At 50.4% G+C, this 15,862-nt stretch overlaps 1 protein-coding gene across 1 annotated transcript in view; it reads right to left on the bottom strand.

The window, feature by feature from the left end:
• The window catches only part of LOC121560280 (voltage-dependent calcium channel subunit alpha-2/delta-4-like), a gene marked incomplete at its 3' end in the record, with an annotated part of 195,648 nt that overhangs the window by 167,951 nt on the left and 11,835 nt on the right, over window positions 1-15,862 (bottom strand). Inside the window, 7 exon segments of the mRNA XM_045216930.1 lie at window positions 7,259-7,333; window positions 7,724-7,874; window positions 9,994-10,054; window positions 10,957-11,088; window positions 12,472-12,493; window positions 12,495-12,635; window positions 12,977-13,153. Of these exon segments, the coding sequence (XP_045072865.1) occupies window positions 7,259-7,333; window positions 7,724-7,874; window positions 9,994-10,054; window positions 10,957-11,088; window positions 12,472-12,493; window positions 12,495-12,635; window positions 12,977-13,153 (759 nt within the window).

The raw sequence follows: 15,862 nt of genomic DNA, 5'->3' as shown, positions 1-15,862 counted from the left end.
AGGGAGGGAGGGATAGAGGGAGTGGATGGATGGATGAGGGAGTTAGGGGGATAAGGAGGGAAGAGTGAGGGATAGAGGGAGTTAGGGATAGAGGGAGTAGGGCTAGAGGAGTTAGGGATAGGGGTGGAGGAGAGGCATAGAGGGAGTTAGGGATAGAGGAGGAGGGACAGAGTGAGTATGGGACAGAGGGAGTTAGGGATAGAGGGAGGTAGGATAGAGGGATGGTTAGGGGATAGAGGGAGTAGACAGAGGGAGCGAGGATAGGTTAGTTGTGATAGGGGAGTTGATAGAGAGGAGCCAGGTACAGAGACCTAGGGGATAGAGGAGGAGGACAGAGGGAGAGTTAGGGATAGAGGAGCTAGATAGAAGACAGAGGTAATAGATAGACAGCGGAGAGAGGGATATAGAGAGAAGGGGATTGAGAGATGTAGAGTTAGATTAGGAGGATAGGGTGGGATAGAAAGAGGGAGAGGAGATAAGGAGAAGGGATGAGAGAAGGAAGATGTGATTAGAGCCAGAGGGAGGGAGTGTGACAGAGGACAGAAGAGGAGCTAGATAGGATTAGGGACAGAGGACTTAGGGCAGAGGAGTTAGGATAGAGGAGTAGGGATAGGGGGATAGGAGAGAGGTAGGGACAGAGGGAGCTAGGAGTAGAGGGAGCGAGGGATAGAGGGAGTTGATAGAGGGAAGTTAGGAAAGAGGGAGCTAGGGATAGAGGGAAAGGAAGAGGAGATAGGATCAGAGGGAGTTAGGGAAAGAGGAGCTAGGAAGAGAAAGAGGAAGGAAGGAGGGGGGATGAGGGAGTAGGGATAGAGGGAGTAGGATAGAGGGAGGGGGAGGAGGGAGTGAGGGATAGAGAGGAGGGAGGGATAGAGGAGTTAAGGGATAGAGGAGGGAGGGATAGAGGAGTTAGGATAGAGGGAGTTAGGGATAGAGGAGTTGGGATAGAGGAGAGGGATAGAGGGATAGAGGAGCTAGGGATAGAGGGAGAGAGCTAGGGATAGAGGAGTGGAGGGATAGAGGAAAGGAGTTAGGGATAGAGGAGTTAGGGGATAGAGGGAGTAGGATAGAGGAGTTGGGATAGAGGGATAGGATAGAGGGATAAGGGAGCGAGGATAGAGGAGTGAGGACAGAGGGAGCTAGGATAGAGTGGGAGTTAGGGATAGAGAGTTAGGGATAGAGGAGCCAGGGGATAGAGGGGAGCCAGGGATAGAGGGAGGGAGGGATAGAGGATAGGACAGAGAGCTAGGAAATAGAGGGAGCAGGACAGAGGGAGCCAGGATAGAGGGAAGATGGGTTGGGATAGAACAGGGGATAGAGGAGTTAGGATAGAGGAGCTAGGATAGAGGGAGGAGGGATAGAATTAGATAATGAGGGATGGAGGTAGGATAGAGGATAGGACAGGAGGAGGAGAGGACAGATGGAAGCAGGAAGAGTGAGCCAGGGGATAGAGGAGTTAGGACAGAGGAGAGTTAGGGATAGAGGGGAGCTGGGGATAGAGGAGTTAGGATAGAGGAGTTAGGGATAGAGGGGGAGGGGATAGAGGAGGGAGGGATAGAGGAGGGAGTGAGAATGAGGGAACCAGGATGAGGGTTGGAGGAAGGAGGATAGAGGAGATAGAAGGGATAGGGGAGTAGGATGAGGGAGTTGTAGAGGAGGAGGATAGAGGAGCTAGGATGAGAGGAGAGGATAGAGGGAGGTAGGGATGGGTAGGGATAGAGGGAGTTAGGGAGAGGTGGATTAGAGAGTAATAGAGGAGCTAGGATAGAGGGAGTTAGGATAGAGGGAGGAAGGGTTAGGATAGAGGAGAATAGAGGGAGGATAGAGAATAGGATAGAGGAGGTTAGGATAGAGGGAGGGGATAGAGGGAGAGGATAGAGGGATGGCGAGGGATAGAGATGAGGGAGGTGGGAGGGGACAGAGGGAGTTAGGGATAGAGGGAACTAGGGATAGAGGAGTTAGGATAGGGTGGATAGAGGGAGGACTAGGGATAGAGGGAGTTGGAGGATAGAGGATGGGAGGGACAGAGGGAGCAGGGATAGAGGAGTTAGGATAGAGGGGGGGGGATAGAGGAGCTAGGGATAGAGGGATGTTAGGATAGAGGAGTGATAGAGGAGTTAGGATAGAGGGCTAGGGGATAGAGGGAGCCAGGGATAGAGGAGCTAGGGATAGAGGGAGTGAAGAGGGAGGATAGAGGGAGTTAGGGATAGAGGGAGTTAGGGATAGAGGAGGAGGAAAGAGGAGCAGAAAAAGTATAGAAGGATAGAGGGAGATTAGGGGGATAGAGGATGAACGGAGTTAGGATAGAGTGGTTAGGGATAGAGGAGTTAGGACAGAGAGATAGATAGGGGACAGAGGAGTTAGGGACAGAGGATAGGACAGAGGGAGAGAAGGAAGAGAGGAGTTAGGATAGAGGATGACAGGGAGCTAGGACAGAGGAGTTAGGGATAGAGAGCGTGGATAGGGGTTAGGGATAGAGGGAGGAGGGATGGAGGAGGAGGGAGGATAGAGGAGTTAGGATAGGGGAGTGAGGGGGATAGAGGGAGTTAGGATAGAGGGAAAGTAGGATAGAGGAGTAGGGGATAGAGAGGAGGATAGGATAGAGGAGCTAGGATAGAGGAGTTAGGGATAGAGGGATAGGGAGGGTAGGGAGTAGGGATAGAGGAGAATAGATAGAGGGGAGATAGATAGGGAGTAGATAGGCAGGACAGGGATAGAGGAGTTAGGAAGAGGAGAGGGAATAGAGGGAGGGGAAGAGGGAGTTAGGATAAGAGAGAGGAGAGGTAGGGATAGAGAGCTAGGGAGCAGAGAAATGATAGAGGAGTGATAAGGGAGTTAGGGATAGAGGAGTAGGGGATAGAAGCTAGGGATAGAGGGAGTGAGGACTAGAGGAGCGAGGACAGAGGGAGCCAGGACAGAGAGGGAGCTAGGACAGAGGAGTTAGGAAAGAGGGAGCTAGGGATAGAGGGAGATGAGGATAGAGGAGCTAGGGATGAGGGAGGCTAGGATAGAGGAGATTGATAGGGGAGCTAGGGATAGAGGGAGATGGATGGGAGGGTAGAGGGAGTTAGGACAGAGGAGGCAGGGATAGAGGGAGCTAGGGATAGAGGAAATAGACAGAGAGTAGGAAGGGAAGGGAAGGGGAATAGGGGAGGGAGGGATAGAGAGAGTGGATATAGGGACAGAGGAGTTAGGATAGAGGGAGTTAGGATAGAGGGAGATGAGCGGATTAGAGGAGCTAGGGATAGAGGGAGTTAGAAGGAGAGGATAGAGGACTAGCAGGGGAGTTAGGGATAGAGGAGTTAGGGTAGAGGAGTTAGGATAGGGGGGAGGGTAAAGTTGATAGAGGGAGTTAGGGATAGAGGGAGGGAGATAGAGGGAGGAGGATAGAGGGAGTTGGATAGAGGGGTGGATAGAGGGAGGTAGGGATAGAGGGAGGTAGGATAGAGGGAGTTAGGGATAGAGGGAGTTAGGGGATAGAGGGAGGGAGGGATAGAGGAGCTAGGGATAGAGGGAGCTAGGGATAGAGGTAGTTAGGGATAGAGGGAGGGTGATAGAGGGATTAGGGATAGAGGGAGTTAGGGATAGAGGGAGTTAGGATAGAGGGTGGAGGATAGGGGAGGAGGGATAGAGGGAGGGGGGATAGGGAGTTAGGATAGAGGGAGTTAGGCATAGAGGGAGGGAGGGATAGAGGGAGTTAGGGGATAGAGGAGTTAGGGATAGAGGGAGTTAGGGGATAGAGGGAGTTAGGATAGAGGAGTTAGGGATAGAGGGAGTTAGGGATAGAGGGAGTTAGGGATAGAGGGAGTTAGGGATAGAGGGAATTAGGGAGAGAGGAGTTAGGGACAGAGGGAGTTAGGGATAGAGGGAAGTTAGGATAGAGGGAGGTAGGGATGAGAGAGAGAGAGGATAGAGGGAGTGAGGGATAGAGGAGTTAGGATAGAGGGAGTAGGGATAGAGGAGTTAGAGATAGGGATTAGGATAGGGAGTTAGTAGAGGGAGCTAGGGATAGAGGGAGTGGGGGGGGATAGAGGAGTTAGGGATGGGAGTGATAGAGGGAGAGGAAGAGAGGGAGATGGATAGAGGGAGTTGAAGGGATAGAGGGAGTTAGGGATAGAGGGAGCTAGGGATAGAGGGAGTTAGGGATAGAGGGAGTGAGGGATAGAGGGAGATAGGGATAGAGGGAGGAGGGATAGGGGGAGCTAGTGGGGAGAGAGGAGGAGTGGGATAGAGGAGGGAAGGGATAGAGGGAGCTGGGATAGAGGGAGTTAGGGATAGAGGGAGCTAGGGATAGAGGGAGGGAGGGATAGGGGAGGTAGGATAGAGGAGGGAGGGATAGGGGGGGTTAGGGATAGAGGGAGTTAGGATAGAGGGAGTTAGGATAGGGAAGGGGATAGGATTGATGATAGGGATAGAGGAGGGGGAGAGAAAAGGGAGTTAGGAAGAGGAGTTAGGATAGAGGGAGGAGGAGATAGAGGAGTTAGGATAGAGGGAGTTAGGGGATAGAGGGAGTTAGGGATAGAGGAGTAGGGATAGAGGGAGTTAGGGATAGAGGGGAGTTAGGGATAGAGGGGAGTTAGGGATAGAGGAGTTAGGGATAGAGGAGAGGGATAGAGGAGTTAGGGATAGAGGAGTTAGGGATAGAGGGAGTTAGGGATAGAGGAGTTAGGATAGAGGGAGTTAGGGATAGAGGAGGTAGGGATAGAGGGAGTTATGGGAGGAGGATAGAGGAGTTAGGGAGGATAGAGGAGTTAGGGATAGAGGGAGGGAGGGATAGAGGGAGTTAGGGATAGAGGGAGTTGGGATAGAGGGAGTTAGGATAGAGAGTTAGGGATAGAGGGAGTTAGGATAGAGGAGTTAGGATAGAGAGGGGAGGACGGGAGGGAGGGGATAGAGGGAGTAGGAGGATAGAGGGAGTGAAGAGGGAGGAGTTAGGGATAGAGGGAGCTAGGGGGGAGGGATAGAGGGAGTTAGGATAGAGGAGTTAGGATAGAGATGAGTTAGGGACAGAGGGAGTGAGGGATAGAGGAGTTAGGATAGAGGGTTAGATAGAGGGAGTAGGATAGAGGAGCGAGGACAGAGGATAATAGAGGATAGAGAGCGATAGGGAAGAGGAGCCAGGACAGATAGAGACAGAGAGGAGCCGAAGGGATAGAGGGATAGGGAAGGGAGTAGATAGAGGGAGTTAGGGATAGAGGGAGTGGATAGGGAGAGGAGGATAGAGGGAGGGATAGAGGAGTTAGGGATAGAGGAGTAGGATAGAGGGAGTTAGGGATAGAGGGAGTTAGGGATAGAGGGAGTTAGGGATAGAGGGAGTTAGGGATAGAGGGAGGGAGGGATAGAGGGAGTTAGGGATAGAGGGAGTTAGGGAAAGAGGTAGTTAGGGATAGAGGAGTTAGGGATAGAGGAGTAGATGAGGGGATAGAGGGAGTTAGGGATAGAGGAGTAGGGATAGAGGAGGGGAAGAGAGTTAGGGATAGAGGAGTAGGATAGAGGAGTAGGGATAGAGGAGTTAGGGATGAGAGAGGAGTTAGGGATAGAGGAGTTAGGGACAGAGGATTAGGGATAGAGGGAGTTAGGGATAGAGGAAGGAGGGATAGAGGAGTTAGGGATAGAGGAGTTAGGATAGAGGGAGCTAGGGATAGAGGGAGTTGGGATAGAGGGAGTTAGGGACAGAGGAGTAGGATAGAGGAGTTAGGGATAGAGGATTAGAGGGAAGATAGAGGAGTTAGGGATAGAGGGAGTTAGGATAGAGGGAGTTAGGATAGAGGGAGTTAGGATAGAGGGAGTTAGGAGAGGAGGGAATAGAAGAGGGAGTTAGGATAGAGGATGGGATAGAGGGAGTTGGGATAGAGGAGTTAGGATAGAGGGAGTTAGGGATAGAGGGAGTTAGGGATAGAGAGGAGTGAGATAGGATAGAGGAGGGAGGATAGAGGAGTTAGGATAGAGGGAGTTAGGGATAGAGGAGGGAGGGATAGAGGGAGTTAGGGATAGAGGAGTTAGGGATAGAGGGAGTTAGGAGATAGGAGGGAGGATGAGGAGTTAGGGATAGAGGGAGTTAGGGATAGAGGGAGTTAGGAATAGAGGGAGTTAGGATAGAGGGGAGTTAGGGATAGAGGAGTTAGGGATAGAGGGAGTTAGGATAGAGGGAGTTAGGATAGAGGAAGGGAGGGATAGAGGAGTTAGAAGAGAGGTTAGGATAGAGGAGTTAAGGGATAGAGGAGTTAGGATAGAGGGAGTTAGGGATAGAGGGAGTTTAGGGATAGAGGAGTTAGGGATAGAGGGAGATAGGGATAGAGGAGTTAGGGATAGAGGGAGGGAGGGATAGAGGAGTTAGGGATAGAGGAGAGGGATAGAGGGAGGAGGGATAGAGGAGTTAGGGATAGAGGAGTTAGGGATAGAGGGAGTTAGGGATAGAGGGAGTTAGGGATAGAGGAGTTAGGGATAGAGGGAGTTAGGGATAGAGGGAGTTAGGGATAGAGGGAGTTAGGGATAGAGGGAGTTAGGGATAGAGGGAGGTAGGGATAGAGGGAGTTAGGGATAGAGGGAGTTAGGGATAGAGGGAGTTAGGGATAGAGGGAGTTAGGGATAGAGGGAGTTAGATAGAGGGAGTTAGGGATAGAGGAGAGGGAGGGATAGAGGGAGAGGGATAGAGGGAGTAGGATAGGGAGTTAGATAGAGGGAGGGAGGGATAGAGGGAGTTAGGGATAGAGGAGGGATAGAGGAGTTAGGGATAGAGGGAGTTAGGGATAGAGGAGTTAGGATAGAGGGAGTTAGGGATAGAGGGAGTTAGGATAGAGGAGAGAGGATAGAGGAGAGGAGGAGGGATAGAGGGAGTTAGGATAGAGGAGTTAGGGATAGAGGGAGTTAGGGATAGAGGAGGAGGGATAGAGGAGTTAGGGATAGAGGGAGTTAGGATAGAGGGAGTTAGGATAGAGGAGTTAGGATAGAGGAGTTAGGGGATAGAGGGAGTTAGGGATAGAGGGAGTTAGGGATAGAGGGAGTTAGGGATAGAGGGAGGGATAGAGGGAGTTAGGGATAGAGGGAGTTAGGGATAGGGGGAGGGTTTATCGTGCTGTCAAAGCCCTGTAGCGCTTCGTGACACCGTGTCCCTGCCAGGAACAGTAGTCTAGTGGCGCCCGGCCCACTGGTGTGAGTCCTATCGGTCCGAGCCTTCTTAACCAGCCTTAATGAGCGAACAGCTTATGGGCCTTAATTGATTAATTGAGTGAATTAGCATTTGAGTTCCGTTCGTTACCTCTCGGTTGTCCAGATCAGCCTGGACCAGGGTGCCCTTGAAGCAGGGTTCCACGTATTGGACATAGTCGCTGTACTGTGGGATAGAACGCATTAGGAAAACAGGTCAAGGATCAGTTGTGTGTATGTGTGCGTGCGTGCATGCGAACGTATAGGGAAAACAGGTCAGGGAGAGACCAAGGAGGTCAGATGTTACATAGTTAAGGTCAGCAAGGATAAACTCGGCTGGAACAGAGAATCTCTGTGATGTAAAATGTTCCAACAGCAGTACATGTAACATCACATGGCACATGTTGTCCAATCCTCCTTTGGCCTAGGCTACCTTATCATACATTTACGACCTTCCAGCAACATAACCAGAAACATTTTCAAAATTGGGCAGATGGGGATTTGATTCCATTGCACCTGCGGGAGGCAGAGTAAATACTGTGTGAGGTGTTTGTGTGTTAATCCCCTAGCTACTCACGGCGATGACGTTGACAAAGTCGTTCTCCCCTAGTGTGTCCAGAATGGTGTTAATAGTGTGCTTGGCGATAGTGAGCCTAAGACCCTTCATACTCCCGCTGACGTCCACTACGATGATGATGTCCTTGGGAGACGTCGCAGCCTGGATGTACCTGGAGCAGAGCAGAGGGCAAAGGTCAACTGATTGACTCAATCAGATATTTTGTTTTCAGGTATTTGTTGGTCTGTTGTGCCATTTAGATATCAACAAAGGTGGGACGTATACGGTATGGATTATAAAGGAATGTCTGTTCCAAAGGCCTATCTGGCTGGACCTATTGCAAGCCAAGGCCAAAGGTTTATACGAGAGGTCAGGGTTCAATGGCTACACGATTACCCAGACATTCTTAGAATGCCAGGTGGTTGTATGGTTCTGAAACGGAACAATGGAACATTTGGAAGGAGGAGTCAGATCTGTCCAGGAACATCTCCTGAGAGGTTAATGAGCTTGGGCACACTGGGGGGTAAGAATAAAGAGATGCCGATCGAAGGGGAGGAGGGAGGTGAGGGTGGAAGGGTGGGTGGGAGGAAGGAAGGAAGGCCGTACCTCCTCTCCTCTGTTGACCGGGGACTTCTTACACACCACACCAAGAAAACATCTTAACCATCAGACCAAGTGGACATTCTCAATATCCAAGACTGAGGACACTCTCAATATCCAAGACTGAGGACACTCTCAATATCCAAGACTGAGGGCACTCTCAATATCCAAGACTGAGGACACTCTCAATATCCAAGACTGAGGACACTCTCAATATCCAAGACTGAGGACACTCTCAATATCCAAAACTGAGGGCATTTGGGCTTACATATTTTGGGAACCTTGCCAAAATTCCCTGGTTATCCCGGTTCAAAGATTTCTGGAATCAGGAAGGAATATAAGGAATATTATTGATGTGTGGCCATCTGCGCTCTGTTGCCCTTTCCTGCAGTCAAATGACCTAGTTGCCTCATTGGTGGAATATTATTCATATTTTTTATAATTTCATAATTAATAAACATAAAGTAAAATAAAACGCCGGAAATCCGGTGTTTCTATGTCGAACAGTTTTGTTATATTTCAGTATTCTGTGATGTATATAAAGTGTAATATTGAGAAGCAAATTCCAAATGGAATACATTTCAACTCTATATCTGACATGGTACAGGTGTCTTCCTTTTTTAAAGCCCATAACCATGTGTTTGAGATGTATACTTTTGTTTCAAAGTAGATTTTTTAAAAGACTACCAAGAAGCACTCTGTATGACCCCGATGACCCCACCGCAGTAAAAGGTTAAAGGTCCTTTACACCAACCAGTCTCTGTTACCGTTGCCAAGGTATCATAATAGGAGTACTAGAAGAGATGGAGACACGAGGAAGAATCCTAAACTGAGGCTTAAATGAAGTAGAGAGGATTTATTGGGACATTGTGATGCCCAAAAAAGTGCATTGTGCAGAAAAGTACATAAACAAAAGTGTGAAAAAAACAAAACAAAGGTTTCGACATCAAGACACCCTCAGTGTGAATAAGCAGGAAAACGGAGAACTCCACAACTGGGATTCCTGGAAAACCTGGGGAATTAGTGAAAGCTACCAGACGTTTCCAATCCTAGTTACTCAGCCAGGGCGACACCTCATCAGGAGAGTGTGATTCCAAATCACCTCTGTTCCGCGCTTCATTTAGTTACACCATATGGACCTAATCTATGCTGTCAAAACGTACAGGACAGATCACAAGTCACTCCCCAGTCGATACCCCTTGACCCGGGCACTTGTTTTTTCCCATAGAACCTGCTGCTCAGGTTGCCGTGTCCACCAGACCCAGGGATGGTAATAGCCAGCCTATCAGGCGGCAGCAGCGTGGGGGTTGTAATTCTCTGCAGACCAAGGTCAGTAAGGACAGACGGCCAGTCAACGAAATAACAGATTAGTGTAACTAGATTGCCAAGGAACTGCTGGTTCAGGGAATCTAACAGATCACTTCCTCATGAATTCCTCTTTACTACAGGCTCACACAGGGACACACTTCCAGATCCCTTCCTCTTTCCTCCCAACAAAAGGCTCTCACAGCAGGAAGACAGACAGGAAGACAGACAGGCAGACAGACAGGCAGACAGACACGGGAGTGGGAGACAGACACGGGCTGTGCTGCGCCCCAAATTGCACCCTATTCCCTATATAGTGCACTACTTTTGAACAGGGCCTATCTAGGGAATAGGGTGCCATTTGGGACGCAGTTATAGGAACTCACCAGTTTCTGTTCCTGCAGTCGAACGTGACTACACCATTCTCATCTGGGGTCCATGCGATGCCTGTGTAAATGGTTTATTGCAAATGCATTGTGTGTACTCACAATATTGTACAAAATGCTCAATTATCAGTTTTTAAAAAATTGGAGAAGATTGTTTATGCAAAGAAAGAGGTTTAGTGCAGTTCTCAGGACGTGTGTGTTTGTGTGCCAATCCATTTTCGTGGGTGCGTGAGTGCATTCGTTTGTTTGTTTGCATGTGTGAGTGCATCTGTTTGTGTGTGTGTGTGTGTGTTTGTGTGTGTGTGTGTGTGTGTGTGTGTGTGAGATCCAGGTCCTGCTGAGGCCCTAGCTAAGCCCTGTGCTGAGCCCTACAGAGCCACACAGCTCTTCTGTCCTCCCAGAGCCCAGCAGGGCTGACAGATGTGCTGACCAGGACTGATGGATGGGCTGACCAGGGCTGACAGGTGTGCTGACGGGATGGGCTGACCAGGGCTGACGGGTGGGCTGACCAGGGCTGACGGGTGGGCTGACCAGGGCTTACGGGATGGGCTGACCAGGGCTGACGGGTGGGCTGACCAGGGCTGACGGGTGGGCTGACCAGGGCTGACGGGTGGCTTTGTAGTCACGCTATACCGCTAATGACCTGATAGACTCAGCTATTTAATCTGCTACCCTCCATTATGAATGCTGTCAGTTCAACCTAGCAAGGCTATTGGGCTCAGCCTGCAGTGTGGCGTGCTGATCTGTGGATTTAGCTTAGCTGGACTTGTGCTGTAGGTCTGTCTGTCTGTCTGTCTGTCTAGTGTGTGCGTGACTGTACAGTATTGGGGCATGTCATAACATTTAAGGTCAGGGGTAAGAACACACCTGATATCCGGTGGTGTGAGAGTAAGGTCAGATTCATATCTGTGTGTTCATATCTGTCTCGGTCGTGTGCGTGCGTGTATGTGAGTGTGACGTTACCTGGGTAGAGTCTGAAGAAGCCAGTGGCGCTGCCAAAGTACTGCCAGGTTAGAGTAGGGTCCTTCTGGAAGTTATCCACGAACACATCGTTCAGGGCCTCCGACATGTACACCCCATTTAGAATACCAGGGTCTGACCAGAACGAGGAGGGAGAGAGAGAGAACGAGAGAGATGGAGAGAGAGAGGGAGAGAGAGAGAGAGAGAGAGAGAGAGAGGAGAGAGAGAGAGAACGAGAGAGAGAGAGAGAGAGAGAGAGAGAGTGAGTGAGAGCGAACGAGAGAGAGAGAGAGAAGGAACAGGATAAAGAGTTAGTATCTGATGAACATTCCTCCAGTACAGCACCCCTTTAAGGCCTATGAAGCAGTAATGAGAACAACATCAACACATTCCGGTGAGCAACAAAGCAACAGCTAAAGACAAGGGAGCTAACCCAACCCTGTCTGGACAAGGGAGCTAACCCAACCCTGTCTGGACAAGGGAGCTAACCCAACCCTGTCTGGACAAGGGAGCTAACCCAACCCCGTCTGGACAAGGGAGCTAACCCAACCCCGTCTGGACAAGGGAGCTAACCCAACCCCGTCTGGACAAGGGAGCTAACCCAACCCCGTCTGGACAAGGGAGCTAACCCAACCCCGTCTGGACAAGGGAGCTAACCCAACCCCGTCTGGACAAGGGAGCTAACCCAACCCTGTCTGGACAAGGAGCTAACCCAACCCTGTCTGGACAAGGGAGCTAACCCAACCCTGTCTGGACAAGGGAGCTAACCCAACCCTGTCTGGACAAGGGAGCTAACCCAACCCTGTCTGGACAAGGGAGCTAACCCAACCCTGTCTGGACAAGGGAGCTAACCCAACCCTGTCTGGACAAGGGAGCCTAACCCAACCCTGTCTGGACAAGGGAGCTAACCCAACCCTGTCTGGACAAGGGAGCTAACCCAACCCTGTCTGGACAAGGGAGCTAACCCAACCCTGTCTGGACAAGGGAGCTAACCCAACCCTGTCTGGACAAGGGAGCTAACCCAACCCTGTCTGGACAAGGGAGCTAACCCAACCCTGTCTGGACAAGGGAGCTAACCCAACCCCTGTCTGGACAAGGGAGCTAACCCAACCCCCGTCTGGACAAGGGGAGCTAACCCAACCCTGTCTGGACAAGGGAGCTAACCCAACCCTGTCTGGACAAGGGAGCTAACCCAACCCTGTCTGGACAAGGGAGCTAACCCAACCCTGTCTGGACAAGGGAGCTAACCCAACCCTGTCTGGACAAGGGAGCTAACCCAACCCTGTCTGGACAAGGGAGCTAACCCAACCCTGTCTGGACAAGGGAGCTAACCCAACCCTGTCTGGACAAGGGAGCTAACCCAACCCTGTCTGGACAAGGGAGCTAACCCAACCCTGTCTGGACAAGGGAGCTAACCCAACCCTGTCTGGACAAGGGAGCTAACCCAACCCTGTCTGGATAATTTTGACTAACAACGGCATTGTCCTAAAGCAGCTAAATGAACCACCGCTAGCTGACCTTTGTTGTACACGTTGGTGGGGGACCTGTATGTCGCTCTGCAGAGTGTTGACCTGGAGCTTGTTGAAGTGTTCATTCTCTTCCAGAGGAAACTCTCCTCCCAGCTCTATGGCGTTCCCATCATTATCCACTGAGTTGATCAGCATAGAGTTATAGTAGTCAAACTGAAGAGGAGAGAGAAATGACAGAGTTACAGTAGTCAAACTGAAGAGGAGAGAGAAATCACAGAGGAAAAAATAAGGTCAAACTACAACAGAGGAAAGTGCACATCACAAAAGGTCAGTAACTGCTGTACATGTCCAACCTTGCATATTTTGTACAGCTGTAATGATCTTGGTTGTGTGTATCATAATGTATAATGAATAAAAGTTGTCATATTTGTTACATGCACACCTATACTCGGTCTGTGACTATCGGCTACCTCTGAACAACAGCAAAGATAAACCCATTTAAAATGTGTATTTGTAAGGACGGAACGCGGCGGTGTGACTCCACTGTGACTGACCTCTAAGGTAGCGTTGAACTCATGGTATAAATCAGCGTCCTCCGCCGCCTCCGCCAGTCTCTTCACGGACTTCATCTTCCTACCCAGCATGCCCTCCATCTCCTCAGCAAACTTCTTCACCAGTTCCTCCCCGTCCACCTCCTCCATCTTCACCGTGGGCTCAATGTCTTTGTATTTCTGGGGAGGAAAGGGTTAAATACTATTAATAAACATGTTTAAGTAACCAACGGTCCCTGATATCATGTCCTGTTAGCTGCACAGGTGAAGTGTCAAATGTGATTATCTTTCAGGATTCAGTTGTTTTCAAGTCTGTAATTGAATCCATTTCCACAAGGGAGCTGCCATATAAGTGACACATGTAACATATTGTATGACAACAGTCAGAGAAGAGTTAGACGATGGTATTGGATTGGATTGGCTAGAGAACATGCACTGAGTGGACAAAACATTAAGAACAACTGCTCTTTCCATGACATAGACTGACCAGGTGAATCCAGGTGAACGATCCCTTATTGATGTCACCTGTTAAATTTCACGCTCAACAGTTTCCCGTGCGTATCAATAATGGTCCACCACCCAAAGGACATCCAGCCAACTTGACACAACTGTGGGAAGCACTGGAGTCAACATGGGCCCAGCATCCCTGTGGAATGCTTTCAACACCTTGCAGAGTCCTTGCCTCGATTAATTGTTCTGAGGGCAAAAGGGGGTGCAACTCAATATTAGGAAAGTGTTCCTAATGTTTCTACTCAGTGTAGACAGCGATTCACTCTAAATAGAACCTTGACAAACAGCTGTCGGACTCAGTTGTCTTGGCTATTGACTGGTGACTATTAAACAGCTGTTGGTGGATTAAAGTAGCCTGTTGATCAGCTCCTGTTGTTTTCACCACAGTCAGTCTGGACAACGGTGTTAATGCTCTGCCCTCACGACCTTACCACCCCTCATATACCAACACATTAACTTACACACACATACACTCAGTGGCCAGTTTATTAGGTACACAACCCCGTTCATGAAAATGGATCGCTCCTAACAGACAGTGAGTCACGTGGCCGTGGCTTGCTATATAAAGCAGGCAGACAGGCATCGAGGCATTCAGTTACTGTTCGATTGAACCTTAGAATGGGAAAAACGAGTGACCTGAGCGACTTTGAGCGTGGTATGATCGTCGGTGCCAGGCGTGCCGGTTCCAGTATCTCAGAAACGTCCGCCCTCCTGGGCTTTTCACACACGACAGTGTCTAGGGTTTATCAAGAATGGTGCGACAAACAAAAAAACATCCATCAGCGGCAGTCCTGTGGGCGAAAACATCTCATTGATGAGAGGTCAAAGGAGAATGGCAAGAGTCATGCAAGTTAACAGGTGGGCCACAAACAGGCAAATAACAGCGCAGTACAACAGTGGCGTGTAGAAAGGCATCTCGGGAACGCACACCTCGTCGGTTGCAGCAGACGACCACACCGGGTTCCACTCCTGTCAGCTAAAAACAAGAAGAAGCGGCTCCAGTGGGCACGCCATCACCAACACTGGACAATTGAGGAGTGGAAAAACATCTCCTGGTCCGATGAATCCCAGTTCCTGTTGCATCATGCTGAAGGCTGGATCACTAAATGATGTAAATGTAAATGTAAATCACCGGATCAGAGGACAGGAGGGAATAGTACCCCAGGGTGGATCACTGGATCAGAGGACAGGAGGGGATAGTACCCCAGGGTGGATCACTGGATCAGAGGACAGGAGGGGATAATACCCCAGGGTGGATCACTGGATCAGAGGACAGGAGGGAATAGTACCCCAGGGTGGATCACTGGATCAGAGGACAGGAGGGGATAGTACCCCAGGGTGGATCACTGGATCAGAGGACCGGAGGGAATAGTACCCCAGGGTGGATCACTGGATCAGAGGACAGAGGGAACAGTACCCCAGGGTGGATCACTGGATCAGAGGACAGGAGGGAATAGTACCCCAGGGTGGATCACCGGACCAGAGGACAGGAGGTGATAATACCCCAGGGTGGATCACTGGATCAGAGGACAGGAGGGAATAGTACCCCAGGGTGGATCACTGGATCAGAGGACAGAGGGATAATACCCCAGGGTGGATCACTGGATCAGAGGACAGGAGGGAATAGTACCCCAGGGTGGATCACTGGATCAGAGGACAGAGGGATAGTACCCCAGGTTGGATCACTGGATCAGAGGACAGGAGGGAATAGTACCCCAGGGTGGATCACTGGATCAGAGGACAGGAGGGGACAGTACCCCAGGGTGGATCACTGGATCAGAGGACAGGAGGGGATAATACCCCAGGGTGGATCACTGGATCAGAGGACAGGAGGGAATAGTACCCCAGGGTGGATCACTGGATCAGAGGACAGGAGGGAATAGTACCCCAGGGTGGATCACTGGATCAGAGGACAGGAGGGGATAGTACCCCAGGGTGGATCACTGGATCAGAGGACAGGAGGGGACAGTACCCCAGGGTGGATCACTGGATCAGAGGACAGGAGGGGATAATACCCCAGGGTGGATCACTGGATCACAGGACAGGAGGGAATAGTACCCCAGGGTGGATCACTGGATCAGAGGACAGGAGGGGATAGTACCCCAGGGTGGATCACTGGATCAGAGGACAGGAGGGGATAATACCCCAGGGTGGATCACTGGATCAGAGGACAGAGGGAACAGTACCCCAGGGTGGATCACTGGATCAGAGGACAGGAGGGGATAGTACCCCAGGGGTGGATCACTGGATCAGAGGACAGGAGGGAATAGTACCCCAGGGTGGATCACTGGATCAGAGGACAGGAGGGGATAGTACCCCAGGGTGGATCACTGGATCAGAGGACAGGAGGGGATAATACCCTAGGGTGGATCACTGGAT

Source organism: Coregonus clupeaformis, unplaced genomic scaffold (assembly GCF_020615455.1).
Source record: "Coregonus clupeaformis isolate EN_2021a unplaced genomic scaffold, ASM2061545v1 scaf0857, whole genome shotgun sequence".
In the NCBI taxonomy this organism is placed as follows: Eukaryota; Metazoa; Chordata; class Actinopteri; order Salmoniformes; family Salmonidae; genus Coregonus; species Coregonus clupeaformis.
This window is presented reverse-complemented; position numbering and strand designations above follow the sequence as displayed.